The 12,266-nt window shown below is 44.0% G+C and overlaps 1 protein-coding gene across 1 annotated transcript; it reads right to left on the reverse strand.

The window, feature by feature from the left end:
• Window positions 1–21: 21 nt before the first annotated feature.
• On the reverse strand, window positions 22–12,254 carry samd1b (sterile alpha motif domain containing 1b). Its single transcript, XM_078166071.1, has 7 exons — window positions 10,944–12,254; window positions 9,663–9,918; window positions 8,734–8,864; window positions 4,035–4,083; window positions 3,802–3,919; window positions 1,691–1,805; window positions 22–1,564 (listed from the first exon to the last, which is right to left on the reverse strand). Exons 1-7 carry the CDS (start codon window positions 12,114–12,116, stop codon window positions 1,421–1,423), a joined length of 1,986 nt encoding a protein of 661 aa, XP_078022197.1. The 5' UTR covers window positions 12,117–12,254; the 3' UTR covers window positions 22–1,420.
• Between the last annotated feature and the right edge of the window lie 12 nt (window positions 12,255–12,266).

The raw sequence follows: 12,266 nt of genomic DNA on the forward strand, positions 1-12,266 counted from the left end.
GAAAGTGACAGTGAAGGGGGAAGCGAGGGGAGAGAGGTAGAGGAGCTTTGAATGCACAAAGAAACGTTCAGTGTGTGAAGAGTGGACTGGAAACATTCACAAAATGAAACCAACGTGCTGAAAACAGAAATATAAACATTCAAATATGAGGAAAAAAGCACTAATATTATAAAGCATGCAGAGACGAGATGCCAAACCTGGAATGTGTCGGTACAGTGAAGGTGGGAATGAGATGTGTGATCGTTTGACAGCATTTGGTTTCTAAGGTTTGACCGGTAAAAACAGTTCAAAAATGCTGGTGGTATGAGATTAGTTGATTGATTGACTTAGCTTTACCCTGCCATAACATCTTTCAGTTAGAAGATTGTTTTTTTTTAGTAATTTACAAATGGAGGCTGATGCATTACATCGGCTAACCTTTAATATATTTACATTCTGTTACATCTAGTTGAGAGTTGATTGTTACTAATGTGAAAGCTGAGCAGCAGGGAAGTTGGGTGGGGACGCAGTCATACTCAGGCAAATCAATCATATCTAATATGAAAACACCCTAAGCCACAGTCGAAGTCTGTCTTGGTGAAACCAGCCCCTGTTGTGGTGGTGAATAAGCCAGAACAGATCACCAGCGCTGCTTAAAAACATTATGAAAACTTCATTGATTCTCATCTGAAACAATAAGACACACAAAATCATCCACCTGCTGATCTGCGAGCTGACAAGATGCAAAACATCTAGAAGGAATTATCAGCTTATTGCTTTGGCCAACAACCGTTAACACAAGGTTGTGACACATCTACGACTGTGATCGGTCAGCGTCACAACCATCTGCTCCAGCTCCTGGGAATGTATCTAATCTGGTCAACTATTAATCTGTTTCTGATCCAATGTGCTCTGTCATGCGGCCACACACATACATCCACAAGGGAGAAACCCTCGCATCAGTCAAAGCCTCCAAAAACAAAAGGAAAACCACAGGAAAACCACGACCCCTTTCGAAATGTGCATAAAGGTCAGCACAAATAACAGTTTAAAAACAAACCATTTTGCACAGTTTAGTCGAGAAATTGCAAAGTGCTTTATCGTTGTAAATAAAAAAGAGGAATTGCATGATTATTTTTAACCTCCGTATCTGACAGTTTCATGATGTACTTCCTCCGACATTTGTGCTCAGTTTGGTAGAAAACCCTTGTTGTCCAGGAAATCCAGTCTCTTTGCTGTGTTGTTTCTGGACCAGAGCAGTTGTAGAGAAAGAGAAATAGAGGTGTGTGTGTGTGTGTGTGTGTGTGTGTGTGTGTGTGTGTGTGTGTGTGTGCTATTTGACATGAGATGAAAAGCAAAGTGTGTTGTATATCATGTCATGCATACATATCTATAGGATTACTTGAGCTATATGTAGATACAGACGTAACAGTCTCTGTCGTTAACAGTCGTCATCCTCAAAGTGCGTTTTCTGCAGAACCTTTACGTGACGCTCATAGATCTTGAGGGCAGGGCCCAGTCTGATTGACAGGCCAGTCAAAACATCGTTACGCTGCATGAGGAGAAGAGACTTGCCATCGATTTCCTAACAGAGAGAACAAAGCAATGTGGGTAGGTGGGTGTAGGTTACAACTGTTTTAAGGTTCAAGTACAGAGACAAAGCCTGTCTCTGGTGGCCTCTAGTGGTTGTTACGGGGGATTGCAGGCTCACCTGGGTCCTGAAGGCAGCAGCCTGCTCAGGGAAACCTGCTGCTGTGAAATAACTGACCACATCAGACACTGTCCAGTCCACCGGGCTCCCACTGGCCCCCTCGGACTTCACAAACCTAGAGAGATGACAAGGAGGGCAGTTGGCCCATTACAAAACCCGCAGGAGATGTTAAACTGTAAACGTATAAAGTTATGTCAGCGCTGACACTTTAATTAAGGTGGGTGTTTATAGGAATGGAAGCACGATGATTTCAGTGTTTTTACTGATGAATAAATTGAACCTTGAACCATGAGACTGCACTTTGTCATTGTCAGTGTAAACAGGAGAATCAGATATTGCGTTATGATTAATACTAAATGGCCAGACTTTGTTTCACTTTATTTTTTTTATCTTAAGAATTTCCCAGTTTGGGATCAATAAAGTACTATCTTATCTTATCTTATCTTATCTTATCTTATCTTAAAGCGGCTTTAATCAATAGTTTCATAATAACAACCTATAAGTCCAACATTGTGCAAGGGGTCACTCATACCGATGAATCTACAGAGTTATTAGGTGAATCTGCAGCTTCCCTTAGCTTTACAGAGCTACGGCTGCAACTTTACTGTTCTGGTTCAATCTCACCACTCTTATGGTGTCAAAAAACCCACTGTACGTAACCTGCTAACACCAAACAGAGAACAGACAGACTTAGTGGCTACCACAAAGTGGAGCACACACACACACACACACACACACACACACACACACACACACACACACACAGCTCAGCTTGTCAGTCTTGACAGTTTATGCGCCCAAACTAATTACCGTATATCTTCTCTTCTCTTCACATACAGACTCTACATCAGACAGCATCAACATACAGTACATTTAACCCAGTGATTGTCATTGCATATTTATATATGACAAAATTACTAAAGAAAAAAATTAATCATTCATTTAGTTTAATCTTTTTTTCTTGTTTAATCATTGTTTTTATAGTTTTTGTAGGATAAGCGTAAAAAAAACCAGAAGAATACCAGGGGTTTGCCTTTTCGAGGACATATATCACAAGCTGTACCATTTAACATGAGTCCTTCTTTAAATACAGGCCAACACATTGTTGGAGGGCCCGCTCTCTCTATTGCCAGCCCTCCAACAGGCCCTGGTGCAACTACACTGCTTGTACCATCTAAAGCCCCTTCTACAGTGCCTGTACATGGCGTGAATTTCATGCTGTTATTCCGCCTCGCTTTTCTTTATTAAAGGACCAATTGCAGAATGAGGGGACAGAGTTGTGTTGCCTTTAAGTCGGCAGTTGAGACAATAACAGTGCCAAATCAACATGTGTGTAAAAGGGACCGCTGGCAGGATGAGAGCATGGATGACGTATTATGTGTGCAACCCAGCGCCAGGAGATTTAAAAAGCAGCTAGAAGCAGTTAGCAGCTAACTCAAAGGAGAACAACAGCAGCGGAAAATGTCCTAAATTGGGTACACAATGAGGTCTGGAAGCTCCTTACTCTCCGAGCTGAGGGCGAGATCAGTCGCCGTGTAACAGGGACGGTAAATGATTGTTTTTGGTATGTTGATGCTTGGTTGTTATTGTTTATAAAGTGCTGCTGATATGTATGTCACATAAGAGGCAGACACTTGTGTTACAAATAACACCTGTCACGCCTCTTTTGCTACCAGGGTGCCAGCGTGCTATCTACAATCATACACTGCATTTAGAAGCTAAAGAGACAAATATATTGCCTCGGGAGTTGGTGGAGACTAAAAACAGAGATACAAGAGAATAAAAATTAGACTTGCATTCCTGAGGTGGATAGATACACGACTCCAAAATAAATGATTATGCTGCTCTGTGACGGCTGGATGTGTAAATAAGCAACTGTTATCCTCCAAATCAACTTAAAAGGTGGTGACATGTCAGGGTTGTGTTCACAACTTGTTCCTGCTGGTTTAAAAAGTTAGGGAAAGAGTTATTTTGGACCGCATCATTTGGAGAAAACTAAAATGGACTTTGTAACAGATTCAGAAAATCAAGCAAGAGGGGAGCAGACACGACCAGCCCAGTGAATCAGTGTTTGGTGTCTTAAGTGTCTCCAGTATTTCTGCTGTACTCACCCTCCACTGTTAACTCCTCCGTTTATCCCTCTGTCCTCAGACATGCCGGAGTCTCTCGGGGAGGCGGTGGGTGTGAGCAGGCAGGACGACACGCCGACCTCTGTCTTAGACTCCAAGCCTACGATGGGAAGAAATTAAGGATAGTCTGATTACCTGTCATCACCGCTACCCACCAAACACAAGCATACACCAGTGCACACACAGTGTGAGATTATGTGTGAAGCAGAACTCACTGTTAAAGCCTGAGGAGGTGTGGTTGATTCTGTCATGCTGCATCTGATTCTGTATGGGGAAAGAAGAGAGGGGGGTCAAATCAAAGACACGAATAAGTGAGCATGACAACAGACGATATCTACTCCCTGAAACAAGTCACAGTCACTAGAGACAGTGCCACGGGAAAAATCATAATACAATCCCCACCTAAACTCAAGCATCAAAGGAGCTGGCTGAGTCAGATGAATTGTAAACTGCAATGTCACCCCCAATTCTAATTCTCTTCTATAAACTTTTTTTAAGTTAGAGAGGGAGGGTTGTGGCACTGCTGTAATCCTGATGGCCTCAGTGGGTAATGGAAGCACTGCCAATATTTGGTAATTTACAAAGCTAGCATTTTTATATCTTAATAGGCTCAAGACTTCACTTAAACAAAACACGTCAAATTGAAATGCATAATTTGAAAGACCAGTTACATTCAGGTGCCTTGCAACTGTCAGCTAGCTAACGTTCCCTTGGATGCAGTGACACAAAATGGATTGTTTTTTGAAACAGAAAAGTGATGCTGAAAAACTCCAAAGCGTGTGGTGAGGAAATACAACCCTTTGGATTTGGATTTACACTGGCAGGCAGTGATGCTAAGCTGAAAGCACAGTGTGTTGAATGTGGTGAAATCATGTCAAATGAGACGCTAAAACCATCGCAACTCCAGAGACACTCAAACACAAAGCAGTCGGAATAATAATAATAATATATTTCATTTATAGGGGCCTTTCACAACACTCAAGGTGTGGAGAGAGAAAGTGGAGAGAGAGTTGATGCTATGAATGTCCAATGGGAAGGAGTTCCAGAGGCGGGGGGTGGAGCGGCTGAAGTCTCTAGGCCCCATGGTGGTCAGGCGCGCTGGCGGGACAGTGAGGTGGATGGAAGCAGATGACCTGGGAGTGTGGGTGGGGGTGTGGATGTGCAAGAGCTGGGAGAGTTACAGAGGAGCTTGGTTGTAGATTGGGTTAACTGGCAGCCAGTGAAGCCATGTGATTGATGGAGGGGTTTCTGGTGATGATGTGAGCAGCAGAAATTTATGGATGAACTTGAGAGGGAGACCAAAAAGGAGTAAGTTACAGTAATCTATATGGGATGTAATCAGTGTGTGAACAAGAATGGCAGTACTGTGCAGTCTGAGGGATGGGTGAAGGCAGTAAATGTTGTATAGATGGAGGTAAGCAGACCGAGTGACATTACTGATGTGAGCTTGGAATGATAGAGCGCTGTCGAAGATGACACTCACACTCTTAACCAGCGGAGAGGGGGAAACTGAGGAGTTATCAATACCAAGTGGGAGAAGCAACTCAGTTTTATCACTGTTAAATTTGAGGAAGTTGCAGGAGAACCAGGATTTGATTTCCTGAAGGTAGTCAGAGAGGGAGGAGGGCAGAAGGGTGGAGGTAGGTATGGTGGACAGATAGAGCTGGGTGTCATCTGCATAGCAATGGAAGTGGATGTTAAATTTACGGAAGATGTAACCGAGAGGAAGTAAGTAGATGATAAACAGAAGAGGACCCAAGACAGAACCTTGAGGAACACCAGCAACTGGAAATGGCTGGGGTTTGACTGTTTTGAGCAGGATACATTGAGTATGCTCAGAGAGATAGGATTTAAACCAGTCAAGGGGTGTGTCAGTGATTCAAATAGAGGCCAGTCTTTTAAGAAGGATATTGTGAGAAATGGTGTCAAAGGCCACACTTAGATCAAGTATGATGAGAATGGATTAAGAGTCTGGATGTGCTGGGGAAAAAGGACAGGCTTCAGGCACAACAGAGTCATCGCAGCATTAGCAGCTGACAGTGGCATAACACATATTTACAGTCCAGTTTATTTTTTCTCCTTTTTTTAATGATTAATTTGGGGACAGTGATCTTTGGAAGTATTTTAACAATCAGAAGTTGGCCTTAGGTTACAAATAGCTGCAAACCCTTGCTCTATAGTAAGCAGTGAACCGAAATTTAGGATTTTTACACCGTCATTGTCCGGCGTAGTGTTACATTACTGTACTACGTTACATCTATCAAAGGTGAAGCATTGTACTGTGGCATTTAAAAATAAAGTAATGTTAATGCTGAGGACACTACCAGCTCTAGTGTTAGGTGCAGTATTTGACTTGTGTGAGGAACAAGTAAAATATATATTTGACGATTTATATATTAATAGGCTGTCACATTGATTCTATTAGCTTTTCATTTTCATTTAAAGGTACCGTGTCAAGCTTTTGACCACTACTAGTGCTGTCCCTGTTTTGTTAGTATCGTGCACATGAGGGTTACAAGATTCACAGTCCTGCTGATGGTTTCAGACTGTTTCATGGATTGACAGTTGGTGGCAGCAATGTGCAAAGAAATTAAACAACGCACCAACAAAGGCAGGGAGGATGGCTGCTAGCTGTAAACAAAAAAGGCTCAACATGTGTTTTATGGAGAAGGAAATGCATTCAAAGGTTTATTAAGCCTCAAGGATACACACTATCTATTTTGGTGGGACACAGCTGAAGTAAACATCACTATGTTTGTTAAAGGAGCTATATGTAAGAAATCTAAAGCAAATAGTTGTAAAATCCTCCTAATATGTCACAGAGACTAAGGAATAATGTTCATATAACATACTGATCTCACCGACAACAACAGTACAGCCAGAATATTCAGAATATACGGTCCGCAAATCATGTTTATGTTTTGAATTTGTGTTTAGGCCTGTTGCGCCACCCACCGCCGTCTACCAGTCACGCAGTCAGTAGAGTCTCAGCATCAGTTACAGTTACGACTGAGCTACAGCAGCACGGTAAGCAGCATTAGCCGTGTCCCAGTACATAGCATTAGCAGTCTCCTCAGCTGTATCCCGGCAGCACCGTTAGCAGCAGAGAAGCCGGACTTGCTCGAATGGTCCGCTGGAAAACCGAAGATCAAGGATGTGGCGACGCGGCCCTGCCACGGCAGCTGCCCGTGGGCAAACAAATCAGTCTCCAACGTGCCGCTGTCCAGCAACCTCGAATCTGTAGGGGAGGGGGGGGCGGACACGACTCGTGGCAGTTTTTTGAATTTGAGTGCAGTAACCATTTTGGCCACATTCTTACATACAGTGTCTTTAAATAACTGTTAAAAAAATGACCCAGTGCATCCCAAGATGCATTTTTTCACATAATGTAATAATTTTTGTTTTGCATAACATGACATAAAATATAATATGTAACATGCCGTGCATCACTGATACCTTGAGAAAATATTTAATAACAAAATGTTAGCATATGTGCTTACTTAGAATTAAAATTTACATTAACTCTGACAGCAAATGAACAAGTGATGTTCTCTTTCATATCTTTGCCCTGTTTTCTTTGATTTAAGTTTGAGTTTTGGACCCACCAAACTGTTTGTCTGTTGAGCTGTTGTACCTACATATCGCTGCTGAATCTTCTTCAATATATTCCAAACAGCAACTTTTGATGCTGCTAGAGATGTTCATGAAGTGTGTGCACTCAGAGTGTGTGTGTGTGTGTGTGTGTGTGTGTGTGTCAGTGGTTCAGAACAGCATAAAAATGAACTGTGTCGGCTGAATCATGGTTGTGTGTTAACATTTGGCAATCTCGCAGTAAAACCAACATTTGAAAAATAAAACTGTCGCTGATTAAAAGTGATGTTCTTCACTGCACAGGTGGATATGAGTCCCCAACCACTACACACACACACACACACACACACACACACACTATCATATCCACCATGGAAATAAGTCCTGCATGTGCATGCAAAATCTTGAAAATATTGTCTCTAAAATATATGTGACATTAAATAGGTGAGAGAAAGCGGTATGTCAAGAATAATTTTTACCTCTGTGATCACCTCACTGAAATGCAGTTCAAACATCCACAGCCCATTCTGTGGTTATTGATTCAGTTAAGTGTGAATGAGGATCAGGCAAGGTGTCTGTGTTTGCTCTCGCTACAGTGAACCCTCTGACCCTGGTTACAGCTAATGCAAGCGTGCTGCTGAAAGTGTGCAGCAAATCATCACTGAGAATGTAATGATGTATTTAGAGCACTTGAAAAGGATGACATTTACACTGACCGCCAAGGTTGACTTTCCAGTCACCGTTTGATCAGACTTTTAAATGCTACTCAAGAACGCCGTACATTTAAGTTTTGTACATCATAACAAATTCAAAGTACTTACACTTCATTTAAATATTTCTATAAATCTAATGCTACTTTAGATGTCTACTTCACTTCACTCAGGTATAAAAATTATGCACATAATATAAAGGTATAATGAAATACTTAAGAGAGGCAGTGTCTTGGCCAGCTACATTATCATACATGTAAATGCATCAGCATTAATAATCAAATAAATTAGTATGTATAAATTATATAATACTTAAACAGACTATTCCTCATAACGTGTAATTTTACACCATATAACACTTATAATAAGGTGTAGAATCTCAATACTTCTTCCACCACTGGTAAAGACAGAGACATAGGACATGTTTTGGTATTTTTTTAAAAGTATTGGGGGATATTTACACTTTATTAGAGACATTTGTAGAGAGATAACAGGCGAGATGCAACAGAGGTCCGCACTCAGACTCAGTCATGGTTGGCGTTTGAGTAATTTGGACTTGTTTTGATAACATCATCCCACAGTAAAAACCAACAGGACAGATGCTTGCACTCACCTGTGCCTCCATATGAAGCTGATCGGGGACGACAGCTCTCTCCTCCAAGTATGCGCTGTTACATTGTGACAGGGAGGCTCCATGAACAGGTGGATGCGGTGTCCTGGTGAAGGAATCAAGCCCGCACATCTCTTAGAGACGAGAAGGCAAACCCAGACGAAAAGAAGGAAGAGAAAAGATTAAAGACTGGCTTTTACTTTTATTATTATTATTCCTGTTAGAAATAATAGTTGTCAAAATTCATAGTTAATAACAGTTGTTACAATAATAATTTGTTACGGCAGTTCTGGAACATTTTTGTTAATTTTATTTTATTCTTATTTTGGTACAGTGACTTTTGACAATTATGTTTTTTTACTATTTTTTTTTTTTGTCTTTATTTTGGACTGACATTGAATTTTATCATCTCCTTGATACTATGTGATTTTAAATTGAGGTATTTTTAATGTTTTGTGAGCGGACAACTGGAAGACTAGCGACCACTTTTTTTTTTTTTTTTTTTTTAAAAAAACAATTAATAAAAAAATTCTTAGTAATATTTTTTGTTAGCACAATATTTTTATTTATTTTTTTATTATTTATTTATGCCAATTATTAATTAATATTATTTACTATATCTTTTTTTTGCTTGTTTTTCAGCAGAAACAAGGTAAAAAAAAAAAAAAAAAAAGACAGTAGTTATTTATTGTCTTAAATGACCGTAAATAAAGTTTGAGTTACTCTATGTTCATATTTGAATATAAAATATAAGTTTAAGTTATGATCACAGGTGTAAAAAGTAAATAAAATTAAATATTTATGCCTAAAATTACATTCTTAAACGCAAAAATACAGCAGTCATGACAGACGTACTGACTAACAGGGGGAGGGTTACTAGTGATAATGAGTGCATTTAATCAGCACGCACGCTCACGTCCACGCGCACACACCTTTGCCACCGTGCTGCTGCTGCTGCTGTTGGGGGCTCTCCTGCTTTGATGCTGTATGGATCTCAGCATCTTCTGTGGTTTTCTCAATGAGCTCTGGTTCGGTTGTCATGGCTACCGGGGATAGTCCTCCCTCCTCATCAGAACTCCGGGGATCATCCTCCTCCTCCTCCTCTTCTTCTTCCTCATTCTTTTCCCGTTCCTCTTCTTCACTGGCTGTTTCCATCGGCTCATTCTCCTGGAGAGAGAGGGACGACGGCTGCAATGACAATAAAAGTTGTATTAAAAAAAAGGGGTGGAGAGGAGTGGAGATGAAGCTCCATCCTCTGAGGTGACTGGGCAACACCTGAGTTTGAGCTAAGTTCTCATTGCTTGAAAGAGCATTATGAGGTCTGCTGCGCTCCTCCAGGGTGGGAAGAGTAGATGACAAACACCTCCCACTTGGAGGAACACAGTAAGAGCAGAAATAACGATAGCCGCCTACTGTAGCCTACTCAAGTCTGCCTCCACCCGGGAGGGGGAGAGAGGGAGGAGGGTGTGCTGTCAGAGATGATACAAAGGATTTAATGAGGCACGGAGCGGGGAGATGCGGGGAGGAAAAGCAAAACTACGGGGTTGGAAAGGCGCCGCACAAAATGCAATATTTGCTCGGTTGTTTTTTTTTTGGGGGGGGGGGGGGGGGGCTGAGTCCTCCGCCGGCCTGCGCGACAAAGCAGCGCCCACAGGAAAGCGGCAGCGGCACGTCTCAAGTTTAGACAGACACCGCCTACTGCGCGGCAGGCCCAGACACTCCGCGCTCCGCTCCGAGCCGCGCAGACAAAGTTCCTGAGAGCCAAATGAAATGTTATTGACCCCAAAATAGTGATGTGACAACGACACCAGAGGCGGCTCGTGCTCGCGCCGTGCAGAGACGCTCTTTATGGTGCGCGCGCTCATCCCGGGAGCCGGGGAAGCCGCTCAGGAGCCGTCTGCTCCTGAATGTAACCCGCACCTTTTGTGCAGGAAGCAGCGCCACACACACACATACACACGCATTAACCGAGGCTACAGAGGACAAACGCAACACAGGCACAATTACAGAAACAATTCATGTGTAGAAATGTGGGGAATCTCCGAACACTTCTACATATGAACAAGAAACAAAAATATTTGGCGAGACAAGCCGAGCGCGTCCCGGTGCCGTGTGTGCGGGTTTAACCACTGATCATTAATTTATTAGCCAAGCCATCAAGCCAGCGCTGTACAACCGGGACGTGTTGGAAATATTAAGTTAGCAGCGCCCACCTTTTTCCCAGCGTGCTTGTCCTGCAGTGCGCTCTTTACAAGTCTGTCAGCGGACGGATTCTTCGGCGTCGGCTCCTCCACCACCATCCCCCTCAGAGGAAGAGTAATGTTCCCGCAGCGGGTCCTGCGCAGCCTGCCCCTCGCCACCTCTCTCTCCATAACCACTTTGACTTTGCCTCGGGTCAGCTTCTCCTCCGACAGCCGCTCCTGGCTGCTCAGATAGCCCAAAATCTCCTTCAGCCCGAGCGGCTTCATGTGGCCTCTGGTCGCGGCGGCGGAGCCCCCTCGGATGCTCCTCTCGGACAAGCTGCGAACAGAAGCCACCAGTCTGTCGCCCAGGTCGGAGTTGGCGTGGTTCCCCGCTGTTTTGGTGCCCCCTCCTCCGACTCGAAGTTTGGGCTTGAGGGGCACAGTCTGCTTCGGTCTCTGCTGTTGCGGGAGGCTGCTGGCGCTCCCGGAGCAAGTTTTGTTCTGGGTGTCATCTCCGGACAAACACGGCTCTTTCTCTGCGCGAACTGCGTCGGCTTTGCTCGGTGTTATCTTGCTGGCATCGCCGCCGTCGTTTGTTTTGTGAGTGAGACCGGGCGACGGGCAGCCCCCCACTCCCTGCTGTCCTAATCCCTTGTCTCTCGGTGCACTTGCTTTCTCCTCTTTACAGCCGCTCCCGACATCGCAGCCCGTTGTTGCGCCACAACTGAGGCACCCGTTTCCGCTACTCTGACTGGAGGCTGGCTTCAGCTTCTTGTCGGCGGCGCTGGCTGGTGTTTGAGTGTGGGGATCTGGGCTGGGCTCCGAGTCCTCCTCGCCCTCCTCCTGGTCGGTGAAGCTGTGCGCACTGTCGCCGTTGTTGTTGAGATGGTCGTGTTTGGTCCGCTCCCTCGCTGCCTCCGCGCTGCTGCTGCTGCCGCCAGCCGCCGTAAACTCAATCTTCTTTCTGCTTTTCCTCTGCACCTTCGCCGCGTTTCGATACGATATGGACCCCTTGTAGCTAACTTTGAGCACCGTCTGCTCTTGAATCAGTTTTTCCAGTTCTGTCCTGGTTCGGTCTGGGTCTGACCCGTGTCGTCTCCGGACCATTCGACAAATCCTCTCCAGATCCGGACGGGCTTTCCTCGAGCGGAGAGAGTCGATTGTTTCCAGGATCCACTCTCGGTACTTATTGGGCTCGGACATCTTCTCCTGCTGGTGCGGATGGGCTTTGGCTCGGGTGCGTCTTTTTCCCCCCTCTGTGCTGTTTCACAAGTGACGCTGTGTCAAAGCTGGGAAGCCAGAGAGCGATCCCCGGCTGGAGAATGAGGACGGAAGCCTGGCTGGTACGCTTTC

The sequence above is a fragment of the Epinephelus lanceolatus genome, chromosome 3 (genome assembly GCF_041903045.1).
Source record: "Epinephelus lanceolatus isolate andai-2023 chromosome 3, ASM4190304v1, whole genome shotgun sequence".
Classification (NCBI taxonomy): domain Eukaryota; kingdom Metazoa; phylum Chordata; class Actinopteri; order Perciformes; family Serranidae; genus Epinephelus; species Epinephelus lanceolatus.

Coding starts and splice junctions, on each gene's coding strand:
- samd1b (XM_078166071.1), bottom strand. CDS start 12,116: ATGTCCGAGCCCAATAAGTACCGAGAGTGGATCCTGGAAACAATCGAC. Junction 8,865..9,662: donor GCAGCAGCACGGTGGCAAAG/GTGTGTGCGCGT, acceptor CTCGTCTCTAAG/AGATGTGCGGGCTTGATTCC. Junction 4,084..8,733: donor AGCTTCATATGGAGGCACAG/GTGAGTGCAAGC, acceptor TTCCCCATACAG/AATCAGATGCAGCATGACAG.